Source organism: Lissotriton helveticus, chromosome 3_1, assembly GCF_964261635.1.
Source record: "Lissotriton helveticus chromosome 3_1, aLisHel1.1, whole genome shotgun sequence".
Lineage (NCBI taxonomy): Eukaryota > Metazoa > Chordata > Amphibia > Caudata > Salamandridae > Lissotriton > Lissotriton helveticus.
The window spans coordinates 1483562164-1483582854 of record NC_136061.1 but is presented as its reverse complement, the minus strand read 5'-3'; the positions used below and the strand labels follow the sequence as shown (position 1 = coordinate 1483582854).

Genomic DNA, 20691 nt, shown 5'->3' with positions numbered 1-20691 from the left:
AGAGACTTCACAAACTGTAATAGTCACAATTTGATTTATGCTATTCTATGTCCTTGCCCGCAGATGTATGTGGGCCAAACTACTCAAAAAATAAGGACCAGAATAAGTCAACATCGAAGCCGCATTAGGTGTGGTACTCCAAATGCACCCCTGGTTGAACATTATGCCAGCATGAAGCATACAGCGGATGACCTCCAATGGACAGTCCTGAAATCCGTCAAACTACCACAGAGGGGTGGTAACCTACAGCAGTTGCTAAATCGTGAGGAATTGAAATCCATCATTCAATTCAATACCATTCGGACCGGGCTCAATCGAAGTGAGGACTGGACTACGTTGCTCTGATTGAACATTGAACAATGACTCTATAAGATAAGACAGTAATGGACTAACCTTCTGGTTTAGTGCTGCGCAATGAATACTCCATGTCTAAATGGAAGACTGTAAATGTGACCTCCTGGAACTGAATTACCAACTGGTTAATTAATGTGTTTTTATTAATTATTATTCACCGTTTCTAAAGTCACCTTGGCACCATCACCTTGTTTGCACCTGCACTCCATCCCCCGTATCTATCCATTACAAGATGGCCCCCACAGTAGACATCCCGCCTCTCAGGCATGGCACTCGTATTGGAGGTCATGTGATCTGCGCGGCTGTTTACTATTCGGCGCGCTCTCGCAGTCCACTGACTTGCATTCGGCATCGACCGAGAAGCCACGGGAAGACGAGTCCTCATCGGGACTGAGTAAGTAAATGCGGAGCTTCCAATATGTTCGGCCATGACCCGCCCGGTGGCTTGCACTGATTCATTCCCTACTCCTTGCCTTACAGCGTCAAAATCCACATTGTTGGGATCCCACGTGTATGGTCCTTGTTACCTACACGGTTACTTTTAAACTCCGTATTGCCTGCCATTTGAGCACATCAAGGTAAGCAAGACCCTCCCGCCGAGCGCCGCCCTTATTTACAGAGCCTCCCCCGTAGCCTGATATTAAATGCGCCTCTCTGTTTTCAGCGCCATCCCTTGCGGTTGAAAACGATTAACACTGTGTAATTATCCTTCATTACCAATTTCGTCCGGACCCCCGAAGAGACCTCCATGTCAGTTTACTGCGTGGTACGTTTTCCGGTTCAGCTTTATTAATTAAGAAACTAAGATTTGTGTTACTTTGAAAGTCAGGGTATTCCAACCTGACTCCCTCCCTAGCATTATGTCTCGGGACTAAATCATTTAAGGGTAGCACACCTTCCACCTTACATGCATTATATATTGTAATCCACAGGCCATCCTCGCCCTCATTCACGATACTTTGATTATCACTGACACTCCACATTAATAATCCTTATACCCAGTAGACCATTGATTGAGTGGTTCACCGTCACGCCACGTCACCCTGATTCTCGCAGCCCTTCACGCACGCCACTGCGATTCCGAGGAGTATGAAAATGCTGTTACTTGATGCTTGATTAAGTCACAAACACCGTGCACTTGGCCACACACTGCGATTTCGATACATAGTTGGCATGCGTCTGCAAACTACTCTTAAGTTGTTTGAAATATCTTTTTCTCTTCGTTTCTCCTAAACAGGCTTCTTTTACAATCAGGCATGTCTTGTTCATTACAAATGTCCTGATGATGATCCCATGTATCTACTTGAGCAATAGGGATCGAAACGTCGACACCCATGAGTGGGTTCATATTTACAATATTGACCAATAAGATTGTTTATATTCCACTCCAGGCGATACTGTGATTGATTTCTTACCTATTAACAGTGCCCTGTCTTTGCTCTCGCTCTATGCCTGATAGACACCCCTTTCACCCTTATGCTATCTTTCTGTTTCCTTCTTTTCATGTACGACACAGGCTTGTGTCTTGTGATTACATTTGTATTATTGGATTGAACATTGCTTCTTTATAAAATAAACTCCTCTCCCGGCTGGGTTTGGAAATTTTATAACACGTATAGTTTTCCATTGTGTTTCTATACAGTATTGTGCTGTTGATTCTGAAATAAGCTAAGGACCGTTTTGTTCACTATAACGTTGTTATACCCATGGTACTTAGCTATCTGTTGGGTCTCCCTTGTGTCTTAAAAAACTAAGGTAATGAATGCAGCAACATGGGTCATGGCTACGGTGCTGACCGAAATGGCCGCCCACTAGTGGAGCTCAGTGCCAGGACCGACGTTTTGGTCCATAAATTCGATCAAAGATCTGTTCCTGCCTGGGACTGTCGAGGAACAGAGAAGGTGGTCTGCAGTAACGGTGGACAAGGTGTGTGATGACTCCCCCTCCTCCTGAACGGCTCGGGATCGCTGGAACTTCAGAGGTGCAGCTGAGCACAATGGAGGCCCGAGAGAGAATATCGGGAACGAAGGCAATGGCCTACCGCGTAATCGGCCATTCGAAAATATATAGGGAGCCGAGAGCGGCTCCAAATAGGATCGACAGGATCTAACTACCTTGTTGCAGACCCCAAAGGACCCAGCAGACTGTGCTCACCGACGAGGGCACTACAGCAGGAGGTGAGGAGCTGTGCAACAAAACGCACTTGAGTGGGCGCCTTCCCTTGCCAGCCTGTAAATGGCCCGGGTAAATGTACCTCATCGAGAGAGAGTGCAGGGGGACACAAACAGTTGCTGACAAGGAGTGAAGGAAGGCAACTGGCTCAGAAGAGCACCTGGGGTAGGTAGAGCTGTACCCCTACCTGCGAAGAGAAGCAGGTGGAACTTGATCGAGATTGCTTAGGATTATATAGACTCCTGAAAGAGAATCGGTGCAGAGTCAGGAGGAGTAAGAAAAGAAGCCCTGGTCTGCCCAGACTGTTTAGCACAGTGCATCCTGGACAAAATAGTCCCAAAGGAAAGTGTGGCAGCCGAAGACCCAGTGAGATAGACCAGAAGAACTAGACAGCAAGAGTCGGGTGGCAGACGACAACATGGCTACAGCAGTGCACAAACCACCAAGCAACACGTAGGTGGTGAGCCCCCTTGGAATGAGACAAGGAGGCTGCGGTGAACAGCAAGGGGAAAGATAAGGGAGCCTAGCGATGGGTAAACCCAATTGGAACGAAAAGGCAGATATGGGCAAATCCAGGCAAGTTCCGGCCAAGCCAACAAAGTGGACAATTATGCGGTGGTCAGAACAACGGTGGGGGACGTATAGAGACCAGTCGGACCATGAAAGACTGGTGGAACCCACGCTTGGAGCCATAATGGTGGCAATAGTAGATCTGAAGGGTACACTGGAGCCTAAACTAGATACAGAGACACCAGATGTCAATCTCCTCAGGGTGGACTTTCACATGATCTCGGATAAGGTCACAACAGATGAGGCCAATATAACACAACTACAATCATCTACAAAGCGCCTGGAAGAGTGAGTAGACCATCTAACTAAACAACAGGCGGCTCTGGCAGCGTAGATGGAAGATCAAGAAGGGAGGGTCCTCTGAAACAATATTCGAGTGGTGGGAGTGCCGGAGGGAGCGGAAGGACAGAGTGAAGACCTCTTTCTGGAGAATCTTGTCCTTAAATATTTGCAACCCAAACGCCTGTCTAACTTTTTCTCAATTGATGGAGCCCATAGGCGCCAGTCCACAGGCCAAGACCAGAAGCACCCTCACGCACAATCATAGCCCGGATCCTAAATTATAGAGATAGAGACGCTCTCCTACAAGCAGAGTGCTTGCATGGAGACTTGAAATATGAGAATGCAGTAATCTGTTTTTTCCCAGAATTTACACTACGAGTCCAACACCAGTGTAGGTCGTGCAAGGCAGTGAAGAGGGAGCTTTGGGCTGACGATCTTAAATATGTGATGTTGTTCCCCACCAGGCTCCGGGTTGTGGCAGAGAGGAAAACATGGCATTTCAACACGACAGAAGAAACACAGGAAAGGCTGGAGGGCTGGCGGACAGTGGGGCGATGTTCACCCAGGGAGACAAGTAATGAAAAGGCCCCTGGGGGCCATGCCACACCAAGCCGATCAGAGGAGAGTAGTAATGAGACAGCGGATATGCACAAGAGGCTGAACCTGCTGGAGAAGATGCATAGATGGCGACAGTAGTTTGTGAAAGGACAGGTAGCAGAACATGGAGATGAAACACAAGATAATTCCTTCAGTCAGGTGTCTCTTTGGGGGGGATTGGGGAAAAGGGGGAAAGCTGAAGCAGAATCTCCTGGGTCAGGATTATAATGACTTTGTTGCGGTCATAGGCAAGATGAGCCACACATAGGTTGGACCTAGCCCACCCTGAAATAGTTGATGCTAGTTATTGAGCGACAGGCATTCTGCAAGTTCGGGGTGGGTAGTTCTAAACCCACTAGGCAGGGAAGCAGGGAGGGGGGAGTTTCAGAATGGGGAAATCTTTATACAAGTTGTTTTATTCATTTTTGATAGGTCTGCTCTAAATATGATACTGAAACAACACAAGAACAGTGAGGAGGGGTGGGAGGGGATCATGCACCCAGCAACCAGCCCAATACAGAGAAACTTTGATCTGTTATAATCAGCACATTGAGGGGATGCAGGCAATTGGGTATGGGCAAGACTGACACCTGCTGGGCACCAAAGGGTGAGGGGGTAGAGAGTCATGTCATGGAACTCGAATGAGTTGGGAAATAAGATAAAGCATACAGTAGTCCTACAAAGCATCAAGAGACATGCCCTAGACGTGATCCTCCTGCAGGAAACTCACTTGAGAGGAAACTACTGCAAAGCATTGGGTCATTATGGATATGCTATGCTGGTACACGCAGGCTAAACATCCAACTCAAGGGGTGTGGGCATTCTCGTGAACGTCTCAACTCTGTGGGCAGATTCGCCAAAACTTTAGGAACGTGGGAGGGAGTAACAGTGAACTTCTGCTCAGTGTATGTCCCCCCCGGTTACAAGGGGAAACGTTACCGGAACTGGGCACTCAAAATCTTGAATTGCGCGGGAGTGCTAGTACTAGGAGGAGATTTTAATGCAGCTTTGGACCCAGTAAAAGAATCCCGTGCACCAAGACTGGGACAGGAAAGGAACCTCTGCAAGGGTTTATAGAGGCAATGGGGCTGACAGATATATGTCGTGAAAACAATCCCACACAGCGACAATATACATACTATTCTGCCTCCCATGGTAGTTATGCAAGGTTGGACTACATATTTACACTGCAAACACAGGCGAGTCTCTTTTGTTCTGCGACCCATCGTGCGAGAGGGATCTTAGACCAGTCGCCGGGTATAGGTACAGATACAGGGGCCTAGGCAGGACAACAAGCTTCCCCCTAGATTAGATGCTTGGCAATTTAGCAGAAAGTATGGGAGCAGTCGGAACAATACTTTGTGGAAAATTAAGGATCAGTTACATCTGCAGATATGCTGTGGAAGGCAAATAAGACAGTCATACAGGGATAGGTACAGGGATTGTCACAACTCGCTCCCTGCATTCTCGTGTCTACCACCAAGGGGTACATTGTGGGGCTCTTTAGTGTTATAATAAGCTTCCAGATCCTCCCCTTTCTATACATACTGATTTCCAGCAATTTGGACTCTACTTGGAAATGCCCATCCATTCCCAATCCATGCCGGGTTTTGTGGAAGCCAGCCTGTTCATGCTGGAAACTCCATTACCTAGAATTCCCTGCTCACTGCTTTGTCTCCACCCCTGCAAGCCAAGGATGGGTAGAGGAATTCAGCTCACCTGTGGCTGGCTAGTGCTAGCCTGCTCACACCTGATGCATGTGATTACTGTGAGCTCTTTTAAGCCCCAGCTCCATTCAGGCCAAGGTTGGTCATTGTAGCTGTGTTCCGGTGAGACCGATCCTTGTTTCCCGAGCTTTTGATATTCCTTGATTCCTGAGCTATAGCTATTCCTTGTTCCTGAATTAGCACTGCCAGCAGTGCTACCTTGTTTCCTGAGTTCCTAAGCTATAGCTATTCCATGTGCCTGAATTAGCACTGCCTGAAGTGCTAACTTGTTTCCTGATATCCTGAGTTACAGTTATTATTTGTTCCTGTTCCTGGGCTTCAGCTATTTCTTGTTCCTGGTTTGCACTGCTTGCAGTGCTCTCTTTACCCCTTGTTTCCTGAGCTGTAGCTATTTCCTGTTCCTGAACCAGCACTGTCTGCAGTGCCACCTTAACTCCTGAAGCTTTAGTAATTCCCTGTTCCTGAACTAGCACTGCCTGCAGGGCTAACTTGACTCTGGAGCCTTAGCTCAATTCTTGTTCCTGCCCCAGCACTGCCTTCTATGCTACTTTGTTTTCCTGATTCCTGAACCTGCACTATTCTGGTATACCCTTGTAGCCTCCCCTTCTGTATATCTTTTTCCAGTCCCTGCCTTTCTTCCCGTTTCCTTGGTTCCAGTTCTAGTTTGCTGTCTTTCTATTCTGCTGTCTTGCTTCTGTTACCTTGTATGTTTGTTACCTGCTTTCTGCCAAGTGTGCCCTGTGATGTCCTTCCTTTCCTGTTAAGCACTCCTCCTTGCTAGCTCCTTGTCTGATTGTGCTTGTGTTTAGTTCTACCCCTTTGCTGTTACTGATTTGCCTGTTGCTGTTTGATCACCAGGATCCATGGGCACATCTGACTACCTAGGTGGGGCTTCTTGTTCATTGGGAGTATTGTCTTTGAGTTACAGTTATAAAATCACCATAGGTATAGGCTCCACAGACCCTGCCTTTGCATACATATCCTATATGTGGGTATTTTCAGTCAGTATCTGTAACAGCAACTGTGGGAGAGGAACTTAGAGAGCTTCAGTCTTACAGTGTGGAGCTTCTGCGTGCTTTACCCCACATTACCTTAATTATTATTGTTGTAGTATATATATGTCGTGCACGTCCGTCCTGGGTGTAGTTAGTCTAAATGCTAAATTGCCTTGTGAGTGCCCTTCCTTTCTGAGTCTTAGCCATCTTGTACAGGCTACCCCTTTGGATCACATTTTCTCCTCTAACTCCTTGTGTGATCCTGGGCAGCGCTGTACTATTCTTTCTGTGCACTGTACGTTTTCTACCCAGTCCCCAGTCCTTGCTCAAGTCCCTGACTGTGTTGGACAGTCGTTGACAGGGATTGATAGGAGGAAAACGAAAAGAAAGGCAGTTGTAATATGCAGAACTCGAGAAAAATTGCAGAATTAGAAACCAAGGTACTGGGTGAAGGCGAGGAAGTAGCAATGAATGCCCATGGCGTCCGGGTTAAGCAGAAAGAACTGAGAGACCTAGCAGAACTGAGAACTCAGAGGAAACTTTATGATGTGGGGGATAAGGCCAGTACAATGTTGGCATGGCTTGAACAAAGGGACCAGGGTAGGAATTGGGTGCAAGAAATAAAAGCGCTTGATGGGACACTCTATGAGACAGGGAGGAAAATTAGAGGAGCCTTTACAGACTACTATGAACAGCTGTATGCCCCTGTCTCGACACACACAGCAGAAGACTATGTAGTACTCCTGCATGATATATTGCTCTCAGAGCTGTCCGAGGAGGACAGGCAGATGCTGGAGCAGGACCTATCTGAGGAGGAGATTGTGGGGGCAATCCAGGATCTACAATCGGGTAAAGCCCCAGGTCTGAACGGCCTGCCAATCGAACTCTATAAAGGAGTGGTTAGTATAGTAGGAAAAAGATATGTTTCAGGTGTTCCACGCAGCGAAAGATAAGGGATTCCTGCCAGCAGATAAACCTACAGCTCCAATAATAACTGTTCCTAAACAGAGAAAAACCCCAGAGCAATGTGGCTCCTACAGGCCCATATCCAAACTCAACCTGGAGGTTAAGGGCCTGGCAAAAGTCTTGGCGTCTCAGCTGTCCACTGTGATATCCTCAGTGGTGCATCCAGACCAGTCAGGCTTTATACCACAAAGAAGCACTAAACTGAGTCTTTTTTTTAAAACTGGTTTTATTAACACAACGGTGGCCAACATTTGATGACATAAACACTACCTGTAATTAAGTTACCTTTTTGACGCAAGTTACAGTATTAACAAGCCCTCTCAGGGAAGTACATGCATATACTGGTACATCTCGGACACTAAATCTTAGGTGCCTATATGGGTTCCTACATATGAATCAAGACAGACCAGGGGAAGAGGTTGTTCTGATTTCGTTAGATGCCCGGATTGCATTTGATAGCATTACATGGCTGTACCTCTGTGTTGTGCATGAGAAATTGGGATTTGGGCAAGGGTTTATAAGGTGGGTCAGGTTATTGTATAGAGAACCGAAGGCGAGAGTACGGGTAAGCCGAGTCGTATCCAGAGCATTTACATTGGGAAGGGGGACAAGACAGGGGTGCCCTTTATCCCCGATGCTCTTCTCACTGGCGCTGGAACCGCTGGTGGCATGGGTAAGGGCGAATCACGTGGTGAGAGACATTGGAGGCCCTGGGGAGTGGGAAGAATGAATCTTGGTGTATGCGAATTATATTCTCCTATTTGCTACCAGACCATAAGGCACGGTGGCTAGGCTGTTCGTATTTTGGGCTTTTTGCCAGCTACTCCAGCTACCAAATCAACTTGGAGAAGTTCCTACTACTCCCCATGTCGGGAGATAATCCACAGAGATTGGCCAGAGACACGCCCTTGCTAGTGTGGATGAGCTTTAAAGTACCTGGGAATACAGATCACCAGAGATCCAAATTACTTCCTAAGAGATAACCTTCTTCCATTGATTGAGAGGCTCGGGACAGACGTGGCACACTGGAGGGGCCTCCCAATATCCTCAATGGGTAGAGCGGCCCTCTTTAAAATTGTGTCCCTGCCCCACTTTCGTTATATCCTACAAAACACCCCGTGCCGGGTCCCTCCCGACCTCTTTCAGAAGATAGACGGGGAGCTACGGGGGCTCCTCTGGAAAGGGGGCAGCTCTAGAATATCTCTTTTAAAGTTACAGAGGGGAGTTGATGAAGGAGGACTGGCAGTCCCAAATATTAAGAAGTACTACAGGGCAGCACAGCTGAGCACAGTGAATCCGTGGATGTATGCAGACAGGGAGGAGCCCGCATACAGGGTGGACCAACAAGCGATGGGAGGCAGAGGCTATCTGGCAGTACTATACTAAAAAAAAGGGAGTGAAACAACTCCTATTACACACTCGGACAGTGACTCAGGTGTGGCACAAAGTGTGTAAATACCCTGACCGAAAGTACACACTATGGGATAGCGATTTGCTAAGGGAAGTGGGTAGATTGGAAGGTTTTCATAAATGGAGGATATTGGGAATAGAATCAATTGGGGATGTGTGGAGGAGCTGAGCACTGATTACATTCCAAGAGCTGCAAGATGAATACAGCATGGTGAACACTGAAAGATATGAATGAAAGGATGGGATGAGTGCACAGCTTATTTTCAAACAGTGTTTTTTTTTTATCTTTTGGGTGCTCCGTAGGTGGCGGCCAACGTCCCTGGGCGCCTGAATTACAAGTTTTGTGATGTGTCCCTAATGAACCATTAGGGACATCCCTTTGGGCACACCTTGTTTTCCTCCCTTGAAATCAGAGGATTCCACACACACGTTATTCCTTGTTTAAACGTTTTCTTTTTATTTTGGATTGTTCTGATTATTTTTCATTGAACATATCTTGTTCATATATCAAATAGACTTTTTCATAGTATCCACATCAGTGACATCAGTCCTTTTTGTTCCAATGCAAGGAATAACGTGTGTGTGGAATCCTCTGATTTCAAGGGAGGAAAACAAGGTGTGCCCAAAGGGATGTCCCTAATGGTTCATTAGGAACACTGACAGATTTCATTATCTGTAACTGGAAGATGCACTAAGGACACACATCCGAGATTGGGATAGCATACCAGAATACACGCCATTGGAGGATGGACTCTTGCTGGACCACATGGTGTCCATAGCAGTTTTGTTGACATAGAGGAAAATCATTAATGACTTACCGGACCTACTGGTCCAATTGCGAGAATCATGGGAATCGGAAATAAGAATCCTAGAGGATGATGACTGGGCAGAGTTGTTGCAGGGGCCGAGGGAGGTGGCCATAAGATCACGGTTCATTGCATAGATCCTACCTCTGTAGCTCACTCTTATATAGGCTGGGACAAGGGGAAACAGACAAGTGCAGAAGGGGATGTGGGATAATTTTTCCACATTCTGCGGAAATGCCCAATTATTTGGGGCTACTGGATAGAGGTCACCAAAGCTATGTAAGAAGTAGCAGATAGGGCAGTCCCACTGGAGCCATAATGGTTAATATTATGCATATCGGGGGAGGAGCTGTGGCCAAAATATCAGAAAGTGTGGATTATGACAGTGGCAGCAGTGGCCAAAAGAAATGTGGCTAGGGAGTGGGGCGCGGATCTCCCCCCATGGTTGGAGGCATGGGAACAAGATCTAGACTGGTGCAGCTAGGCGGAGAAGGTTATCTATCAGAGTAGGGGCTGCCCAGGGGAATGGATGAAGATTTGGGCCGGGTGGGAAGGCTAAATGGGACACAGTGGGGACTCCCCACTTTCTTTAGTATAATGCGAGAGATGATGGGGGACTCGACCAGGCAGACTACAAAGGGCAATCAGAGATACCAGCGATCATTTGTTCCTCCATGAACAGGGGGAGGGCGATATAAGGGGGGGAGTAAAACCTGTGTTTAACTGATTGAAATGAATGAGTGTATTGTAGCCGAGCAAATGTTTGAATAAACAGATGTTTTAAAAAAATGAATGCCACTACATGTAGCAAACTTAACTGCTGCCACAAAATACCTACACAGTGAGTGAGCAGAAGATTGCTTTTCTATGCAACTCAGCAGGGAAGGCACTAGGACAATCCGCAAATAGCGCCACAAAAATATCACTAACACGAAAACATTAAACATTTTCAGTCAACAATTTTAGCAATGTACATGGTTTTAACAGAATAACCACCTGTTGGCCCCAGGTCTCTAAACTGTTAATGTGCTCTGCATAGATGTTCTTCCTTTGACTAAGAATGGTCTTTTTACTCAGAGACACAAAGGCAGACATTCATACCTGCTTATCACTGCCTGTGTTGCCGAATGTTTGCCTGATCCCGGTCTGCAAGATGTTTGAGATCCCTTCCATGCTGAAACGCTAAAGATAGAGACATAACGGATGCGTTAGTATGTTTTCAGGCAGCAAAGTAATCCAAAATCCTGCACTGCTTCTACAGTACTTTAATTGTTTGATCTTCAAAGTTATTTGAAAAAATAAAGCCGAAATGTACAACAATAACACTTTTTCATCATTAGAAAGTCGAAGAGAAACACATAGGACCTCACCTGTAAAGGGTTAGTTACTACATTCCTCATAGTTGGTTCACAATCAGAATTGAACGCATTGAAATACACTAAGAGTAGAGTTCAAGGAAGGGTTCATAATGGTATTACACACAAATAAAAAGACACAGCTAGGTTAGGCAGCTTCTGAGTCCACCTTTTCAGCTGAAGTGACCATCCGGCTCATCCCAGCACACCACTATGTAGCCTTCTCTTTCACTAACCGTAAATGGGAAATAGCATTTATAACCCTGTCCCCACAACGCGGTACCTTTACAACGCAGTTGTTACAACAACTGCGTTGTTACCACACGTACCATTACCCCCAGGTCCCTCCGTCCTCGACACCTTCAATTGACAAGTGAGATTTACATATCTCTGACAGAAAAAAAAGAAAGAAGGAATGCTGGACCTACCCCCACCCCCCCTCCTGCCGGGAGTACAAAAGGGTACATGTCCCAGCATTCTGTCTGTTCTTTTTTTCTGTCATTCTGACAGGAAGGATTGGAGCGCGAGGAGCTTGAAGACGCTCCCGCGCTGGACTTACCTTTTTGGATTCTTCTAGGTTCGTTGGCCTCTTTCCCCCTGCCGGGTTTGGGGGGAGTGGTGGGGGCTGTTTTTTGCTCTTCTGATGGCCGCGTGTGGGTGTTTGCACCGCGTGGGCTCGGTGCTCGCCCGATGGCCGCCCCTCCTGGTCTGCCGGGCTTACTGGGGGGCGTGGCCTCCTGTGCGGTCTCGGATTGGCTGCTGAGTGATGATGCCTTCCGGTTTCCGCTGCCTGACTTCCGTCCTGGAGGCGGTCAGGCGCTGCTGTCCCGGCGGTTTTTTGGACAGTTTAAAACTCGTGGCAGTGGTGAGTAGCGCATAGCGGTTTTTGCTGTTTATTTCTGCTTTTTGCTTCTTCTTTTGTGCTGTGGGTGTTTTGTGCCTTTTGGGAGATTGGCAAATGTTCTAAGAAGAGGCGCCATCGGTAGAGGTCTTCTTCCTCTTCGTCCAGTTCCTCTCGTTCTCCTTCTCCTGACAGGTCCCGGCGCCATGGTGGGGGTGACTATGCGCACTTGAAGCGCTTGATTCGGGAGACCATCTCTGAGATGAGTGCTGGCAGGGCTCGCGGCAAGGGGGCGGCCTCTGCTCCTGTGTCCTCTGATTCCTCTGGTGATGAGTCTGCGGTGGCCGGGGACTCTGATCTCAAGGGGAAGTATATTGACAAGGACGCTCTGCCTGAGATTTTGCAGCATGTCAAGGAGAACATGGGTTTCACGAATGTGGCTACTCCCAGTACGTCTGGTGGTTCTTTGCTGCGGCAATTTCAGACTTCTGCCACGGTGGATGTCCCGGTGCACCCCTTTATTAAGGAGGTTCTGAAGCGGGAGTGGGCTGATCCGGATCATATTCTGGTTCCACGGTTTATGGCCCGCCTTTACCCCCTGCAGGATATGGCTACGGAGCTCCCGGATTCGATCCCCATTGACTCCTTTGTGGCTAGTTTGGTGGGTCGCACTTCCTTGTCGGAGGACGCTGTGCTGAAGGATCCCGTGGACAAGAAGGCTGACGGGGCTCTCAGGAAGGTGTATTCTGGCTCCCATCTGGCCTTGAGGGCTGGTGTTTATGGTACTTATTTGTCGCAGTCTCTGCTATCTGACATTAAGTCCCTCTATCAGTCGATGGATGATGCCACGGACTGTTCTGCTCTTCTTGGCCAGATTGAACGTCAGGTGGAGTTCCTTTCTGACGTCTCTTTTGACGTTGTGGGGGCGGCTACCTTCTCTGGTGGTGCTTGTGTGGCGGCTCGCCGCAGTCTTGTGCTGAAAGACTGGAAAACTGACTCTGCGCAGAAAGCTTGTGCTTTGCGTTTGCCCTTCCAGGATTCTATGCTGTTTGGGGGGAAGTTGGAAGACAAGTTGCACAAACTGTTTAAAGAAAAGAAGCACTCTTCTTCTTTTAAGGCTTCTTCTACTGCTCCTGCTCCTGCTCCCTTTAAGCCTAGGCCTTTCTTCCGCCCTTCCTCTCGTAGGCAGTTTCGGAAGGGCCAGGGGAGGTTTGCTTCTGGTCGGGGTCGGGATCGTAAGGCTAGGTCCCCTCCTCCTGCTAAGCCTCGTTCCTGACTCTTAGGCTGTGGTTCCTGGGTTGTTGGTGGGAGGGCTGCTGCGTTTCTTCCTGGATGTCTGGGTTCAGTCCTGTTCTGATGCTTGGGTGTTGGATATCTTGCGCGAGGGTTATGTGGTGGAGTTCTCTGTTCCCCCTCCAGACTCCGGTGTCCGCCCGACTCCTTGGCCTGCTTGCTGGTCCAGGAGGGTTCATCTCTCTCAAGGGGTGGAGGCTCTTCTTCTAAAGGGGGCCATTCAGGAGGTCCCTCTTGCGGAGGTGGGGTCGGGCTTTTATTCCCTGATTTTTCTTGTGCCCAAGGTCACGGGGGGGGGTTCCGCCTGGTTCTGGATTTAAGGGTTATGAACAGGTGGGTTCTGAGGATTCCCTTTCGCATGGAGACTCTGCAAAGGGTGATTCCTTTGGTGCTTCCGGGTCACTTCATGTGTACCCTGGATCTTCAGGATGCTTACTACCACGTTCCGGTGCATCCTCGGTCCCGTCGCTTCCTGAGGTTTTGGGTGTGAGGGCGTCACTTCCAGTTCCAGGTGCTGCCCTTCGGTCAGCGGTCTACCCCGAGGGTTTTTACGAAGGTGGTGGCTCCCTTGGTCGCCTGGCTTCATCTTCAGGGGGTGATGGTGTATCTCTACCTGGACGACTGGTTGATCCATGCTCCATCTCGGGTCCAGTTGTTGGAGGCCAGGGAGGTGGTTTGCTCTGCGTTGTGTTGGCACGGGTTTCTGATCAACTTCCCGAAATGTCAGTTGTCTCCATCTCAGGACTTGGTGTTCATTGGGGCCCGGTTTCGTACAGACCTCAACCATGTGTTCCTGCCTGTCCCTCGTATCCTGACCCTGGTGTCCCTGGCTCGGCTGTTTCGAGCAGGGGGTTGTTTTCCGGTGCGCCTCTGGTTGTGGCTTATGGGTCTGATGGCGGCAACGGTCTTTACGGTGGCTTGGGTTCGTTCCACCTGCGGCCCCTGTGGAGTTATCTTCTGTCCCACTGGAATCCTGTGTCTGGGAATTTAGAGTTCCTTCTGCCTGTTTCTCCTGTGGTCCTCCCGACTCTTCTTTGGTGGTCGACCCGGTTGCATCTGTCTCGGGGTCTCCCTCTGCAGCCTTCCCCATCTCTGGTTTTGACTACGGATGCGAGCTCCCTGGGGTGGGGGGCGACCTTGGGGTCTCGGTCCCTTCAGGGTCGCTGGTCCGTCCTGGAGTATCGCCGTTGCTCCAACTGGAGGGAGCTGTCGGCTATTTGTCGGGCTGTGATGGGGTTTAGGGCCCTGCTTCTCGGTCGGAACGTTTTGGTGCGTTCCGACAATGTGGTGACTGTGGCGTATCTGAACCATCAAGGGGGGGTCCGTTCGGCCACTCTGAACGGTGTGGTTGTTTCCCTGCTCTGTTGGGCGGAGGGTCACCTTCTGTCTCTGACTGCGATTCACATTCGGGGAGTGGACAACTTTGTGGCGGATGCCCTGAGTCGTTGCTTTCCGGGGTCGTTGGAGTTGTCTCTCACCCGGGCTGCGTTTCGGCTTGTGTGCGTGAGGTTTGGGCGTCCCTTTCTGGACCTCTTTGCCTCCCGGTGGAATGCGCAGTTGCCTCGCTTCTGCTCCCGGTTCCGGCAGGAGGGTTGTTGGGGGGTGGATGCCCTGTCGGTTCTTTGGCCGTCTCGTCTGCTTTATGCCTTTCCTCCCCTGGCGCTGATTCCTCGGTTTCTGGCGCGCCTGTGTCTGGAGTCTCGGGAGGTGGTTGTGGTCCTGCCCTTTTGGCCTCGGAGGTCTTGGTTTCCGACGGTTCGTCTGTTGGCAGTCTGGGGCCCTTGGTTTCTCCCCATGTCCCTGTCTCCCCTGCGTTCGTCCCTGTCTCTTCTCCGGTTGCAGCTGTCGGTGTGGAGGTTGAGAGGCAGGGGTGGCGGCGACGTGGCTTCCCTGAGCATTTAGCTGTGGCTCTTCAGGGTTCCCGTAGGCCTTCTACCCTCCGGTCTTATAATCGTCATTGGAGTAATTTCGTTGGTGTGCGGGGTTGGGCCTTTCCCCTTTGCTGTGTTCCTTGCAGGCTGTGCTTCAGTTTTTGTGAGAAGGTTTCGAGAAAGGTTGGGCTGTGTCCACTTTGCGTGCTCAGTGGGCGGCTGTAAGGGCGTTTCGTTCCCCGTGGGGTACCCTGTCGGATGATGAGGACTTGGTTTCTCGTCTTCTGCATGGGTTTTCCCTTTCTCGTCCTGTGTCCCGCCCTTCCTTTCCCTTGTGGGATTTGCCTTTGGTCCTTCGGGCCTTGCTTGATCCTCCTTTTGAGACCTTGTCGGACATGGCCTTGAAGTTTGTTACTTTGAAGGTGGTGTTTCTGGTGGCCATCACCTCTGCTCGGCGCCTTGGTGAGTTTGGGGCCTTGATGGCGCGTGAGCCCTTCTTGTCCTTTTCGGAGGGTGGGGTGGTTCTTCGTCTTGATTCTTCCTTCGTGGCTAAGGTCGCTTCTCAGTTTCACCGGGCCCAGGAGTTGGTCTTGCCTGCTTTGGGCCCGGGTTTTGATTCCCCGGGGGTCCTTGTTGCTCCTTTGCTGGATGTGTGCCGGGCTCTGCGTGTGTATCTGGAGCGCACTTCTGACTTTCGTGTTTCTGATTCCCTTTTTTTCTCCTTTGGGGCTGCTTCCCATGGGCGTAGGGCTTCCTCTGTCTCGATTGGTCGCTGGCTGAAACAGGTCATTTCTTTGGCCTACTCTATTTCTGGTTCCCCTCCTCCGGTGGGTGTTCAGGGTCGTTCTACCAGAGAGGTGGCGGCGTCTTGGGCTGAGGTTCGGGGTGTTCCTCTCTCTGAGATTTGTAGGGCGGCCACCTGGGCTTCTCCCAGTACTTCCATCCGGCATTATCGCCTTCCCAATTTGCTGGGTGAGGAGGGCGGTTTTGCTTTGGGGGTGTTGGGTTGTGTTCACCCTTGATTTCTGTGTCTCCAATAAATCTCTGGGTTTCTGTGCTGTCCTGGTGGTTTGTTGTGTTTTTTTCTTGTGGATGAATGCCGGGGTGCTGCTTTGGTATATCTCACTTGTCAATTGAAGGTGTCGAGGACGGAGGGAACTGGGGGTAATGTCCTCTTACGTATGGTAATCTTCATTACTCCGGGTCCCGTAGTCCTCGACACCTTCATGACTTCCCTCCCTCCGTCCCTTTGTGCCGGCCTTCATCTTGGGCTTGGTATTTCAGAGGGAATGCTGGGACAGGTACCCTTTTGTACTCCTGGCGGGAGGGGGGGTGGGGGTAGGTCCAGCATTCCTTCTTTCTTTTTTTCTGTCAGGGATATGTAAATCTCACTTGTCAATTGAAGGTGTCGAGGACTACGGGACCCGGAGTAATGAAGATTACCATACGTAATAGGACATTACTTCGCAAGTTGTTTCAATGACTTGCTGTAGGGGGTGCGCTGGTATTGGATTTACAATCCAACACTTTCCCTGCTGTGGCACAAACTGGAGTAGGAATAGTAAATAATACTATTCCTAAGTCCAGAGCACCCCCCTACAGCAAGTCGTTGTAATGACTTGCATTTAATGGTACGCGTGGTAACAATGTAGTCGTTGTAACAACCGCGTTATAAAGGCATGTGATGTATTCGCATGCATTGTAAAGAGACATATTCACAGTAAGCTGGCACATGTCCACCTACCACCTTTGCATATAGCCATGTCTGAACTGGGGTGGAGAGAGTGGGCTAAAGAACGGTGATGGATCAAACCCAGATCTTTTGACTGGGTGTGAGTGTTTGATTGGTTCAGATGCTCCGTCCATCACCACCCCCTTTTGTACCGCTTTGGCCACCATAAGTGTGGCAGGGTATGCTCAGACGTGAGTCCCTTGCTCACTTTGCCACTGGATTCAAGCAAGCCGGGCTGAAGACGGCTGTAATGCCAGAAACCGGTCCTCGGAAGCTTGTTTCCGGTCCAGGGAAGGCATGGCTTGGCAGTTCGGGCGGGACTGTTCCCATGAGGCACAGGGTCAGACTGATTTGCATATAGCCATGTCTGAACTGGGGTGGCAGATTGGGCTAAAGAACGGTGATGGTTCAAACCCAGATCTTTTGACTGGGTGTGAGTGTTTGATTGGTTCAGATGCTCCGTCCATCACCACCCCCTTTTGTACCACTTTGGCCGCCATAAGTGTGGCAGGGTATGCTCAGACGTGAGTCCCTTGCTCACTTTGCCACTGGATTCAAGCAAGCCGGGCTGAAGACGGCTGTAATGCCAGAAACCGGTCCTCAGAAGCTTGTTTCCGGTCCAGGGAAGGCATGGCTTGGCAGTTCGGGCTGGACTGTTCCCATGAGGCACAGGGTCAGACTGATTGGCATATAGCCATGTCTGAACTGGGGTGGCAGAGTGGGCTAAAGAACGGTGATGGATCAAACCCAGATCTTTTGACTGGGTGTGAGTGTTTGATTGGTTCGGATGCTCCGTCCATTACCACCCCCTTTTGTATCGCTTTGGCCGCCATAAGTGTGGCAGGGTATGCTCAGACGTGAGTCCCTTGCTCACTTTGCCACTGGATTCAAGCAAGCTGGGCTGAAGACGGCTGAAATACCAGAAACCGTTCCTCGGAAGCTTGTTTCCGGTCCAGGGAAGGCATGGCTTGGCAGTTCCGGCTGGACTGTTCCCATGAGGCACAGGGTCAGACTGATTTGCATATAGCCATGTCTGAACTGGGGTGGCAGAGTGGGCTAAAGAACGGTGATGGATCAAACCCAGATCTTTTGACTGGGTGTGAGTGTTTGATTGGTTCAGATGCTCCGTCCATCACCACCCCCTTTTGCACCGCTTTGGCCGCCATAAGTGTGGCAGGGTATGCTCAGACGTGAGTCCCTTGCTCACTTTGCCACAGGATTCAAGCAAGCCGGGCTGAAGACGGCTGTAAAGCCAGAAACCGGTCCTCGGAAGCTTGTTTCCGGTCCAGGGAAGGCATGGCTCGGCAGTTGGGGCTGGAATGTTCCCATGAGGCACAGGGTCAGACTGATTTGCATATAGCCATGTCTGAACTGGGGTGGCAGAGTGGGCTAAAGAACGGTGATGGTTCAAACCCAGATCTTTTGACTGGGTGTGAGTGTTTGATTGGTTCAGATGCTCCGTCCATCACCACCCCCTTTTGTACCACTTTGGCCGCCATAAGTGTGGCAGGGTATGTTCAGACGTGAGTCCCTTGCTCACTTTGCCACTGGATTCAAGCAAGCCGGGCTGAAGACGGCTGTAATGCCAGAAACCGGTCCTCAGAAGCTTGTTTCCGGTCCAGGGAAGGCATGGCTTGGCAGTTCGGGCTGGACTGTTCCCATGAGGCACAGGGTCAGACTGATTTGCATATAGCCATGTCTGAACTGGGGTGGCAGAGTAGGCTAAAGAACGGTGATGGATCAAACCCAGATCTTTTGACTGGGTGTGAGTGTTTGATTGGTTCAGATGCTCCGTCCATTACCACCCCCTTTTGTATCGCTTTGGCCGCCATAAGTGTAGCAGGGTATGCTCAGACGTGAGTCCCTTGCTCAATTTGCCACTGGATTCAAGCAAGCTGGGCTGAAGACGGCTGTAATGCCAGAAACCGTTCCTCGGAAGCTTGTTTCCGGTCCAGGGAAGGCATGGCTTGGCAGTTCGGGCTGGACTGTTCCCATGAGGCACAGGGTCAGACTGATTTGCATATAGCCATGTCTGAACTGGGGTGGCAGAGTGGGCTAAAGAACGGTGATGGATCAAACCCAGATCTTTTGACTGGGTGTGAGTGTTTGATTGGTTCAGATGATCAGTCCATCACCACCCCCTTTTGTACCGCTTTGGCCGCCATAAGTGTGGCAGGGTATGCTCAGACGTGAGTCCCTTGCTCACTTTGCCACTGGATTCAAGCAAGCCGGGCTGAAGACGGCTGTAAAGCCAGAAACCGGTCCTCGGAAGCTTGTTTCCGGTCCAGGGAAGGCATGGCTCGGCAGTTCGGGCAGGAATGTTCCCATGAGGCACAGGGTCAGACTGATTTGCATATAGCCATGTCTGAACTGGGGTGGCAGAGTGGGCTAAAGAACGGTGTTGGATCAAACCCAGATCTTTTGACTGGGTGTGAGTATTTGATTGGTTCAGATGCTCCGTCCATCACCACCCCCTTTTGTACCGCTTTGGCCGCCATAAGTGTGGCAGGGTATTCTCAGACGTGAGTCCCTTGCTCACTTTGCCACTGGATTCAAGCAAGCCGGGCTGAAGACAGCTGTAATGCCAGAAACCGGTCCTCGTAAGCTTGTTTCCGGTCCAGGGAAGGCATGGCTTGGCAGTTCGGGCTGGACTGTTCCCATGAGGCACAGGGTCAGACTGATTTGCATATAGCCATGTCTGAACTGGGGTGGCAGAGTGGGCTAAAGAACGGTGATGGATCGAACCCAGATCTTTTGACTGGGTGTGAGTGTTTGATTGGTTCAGATGCTCCGTCCATCACCACCCCCTTTTGTACCGCTTTGGCCGCCATAAGTGTGGCAGGGTATGCTCAGACGTGCGTCCCTTGCTCACTTTGCCACTGGATTCAAGCAAGCCGGGCTGAAGACGGCTGTAATGCCAGAAACCGGTCCTCAGAAGCTTGTTTCCAGTCCAGGGAAGGCATGGCTTGGCAGTTCGGGCTGGACTGTTCCCATGAGGCACAGGGTCAGACTGATTTGCATATAGCCATGTCTGAACTGGGGTGGCAGAGTGGGCTAAAGAACGGTGATGGATCAAACCCAGATCTTTTGACTGGGTGTGAGTGTTTGCTTGGTTCAGATGATCCGTCCATCACCACCCCCTTTTGTACCGCTTTGGCCGCCATAAGTGTGGCAGGGTATTCTCAGACGTGAGTCCCTTGCTCACTTTGCCACTGGATTCAAGCAAGCTGGGCTGAAGACGGCTGTAATGCCAGAAACCGGTCCTCGGAAGCTTGTTTCCGGTCCAGGGAAGGCATGGCTTGGCAGTTCGGGCTGGACTGTTCCCATGAGGCACAGGGTCAGACTGATTTGCATATAGCCATGTCTGAACTGGGGTGGCAGAGTGGGCTAAAGAACGGTGATGGATCAAACCCAGATCTTTTGACTGGGTGTGAGTGTTTGCTTGGTTCAGATGATCCGTCCATCACCACCCCCTTTTGTACCGCTTTGGCCGCCATAAGTGTGGCAGGGTATTCTCAGACGTGAGTCCCTTGCTCACTTTGCCACTGGATTCAAGCAAGCTGGGCTGAAGACGGCTGTAATGCCAGAAACCCGTCCTCGGAAGCTTGTTTCCGGTCCAGGGAAGGCATGGCTTGGTAGTTCGGGATGGACTGTTCCCATGAGGCACAGGGTCAGACTGATTTGCATATAGCCATGTCTGAACTGGGGTGGCAGAGTGGG

General features: G+C 50.0%; 1 protein-coding gene across 1 annotated transcript in view; it reads right to left on the bottom strand.

Annotated features, from left to right (window-relative positions):
* Window positions 1–20691, bottom strand: part of FEZ1 (fasciculation and elongation protein zeta 1) — a 729464-nt gene that overhangs the window by 151128 nt on the left and 557645 nt on the right. The window contains exon 7 of the mRNA XM_078682121.1: window positions 10981–11061. Within this exon, the coding sequence (XP_078538247.1) occupies window positions 10981–11061 (81 nt within the window). The remainder of the gene's footprint in view (window positions 1–10980; window positions 11062–20691) is intronic.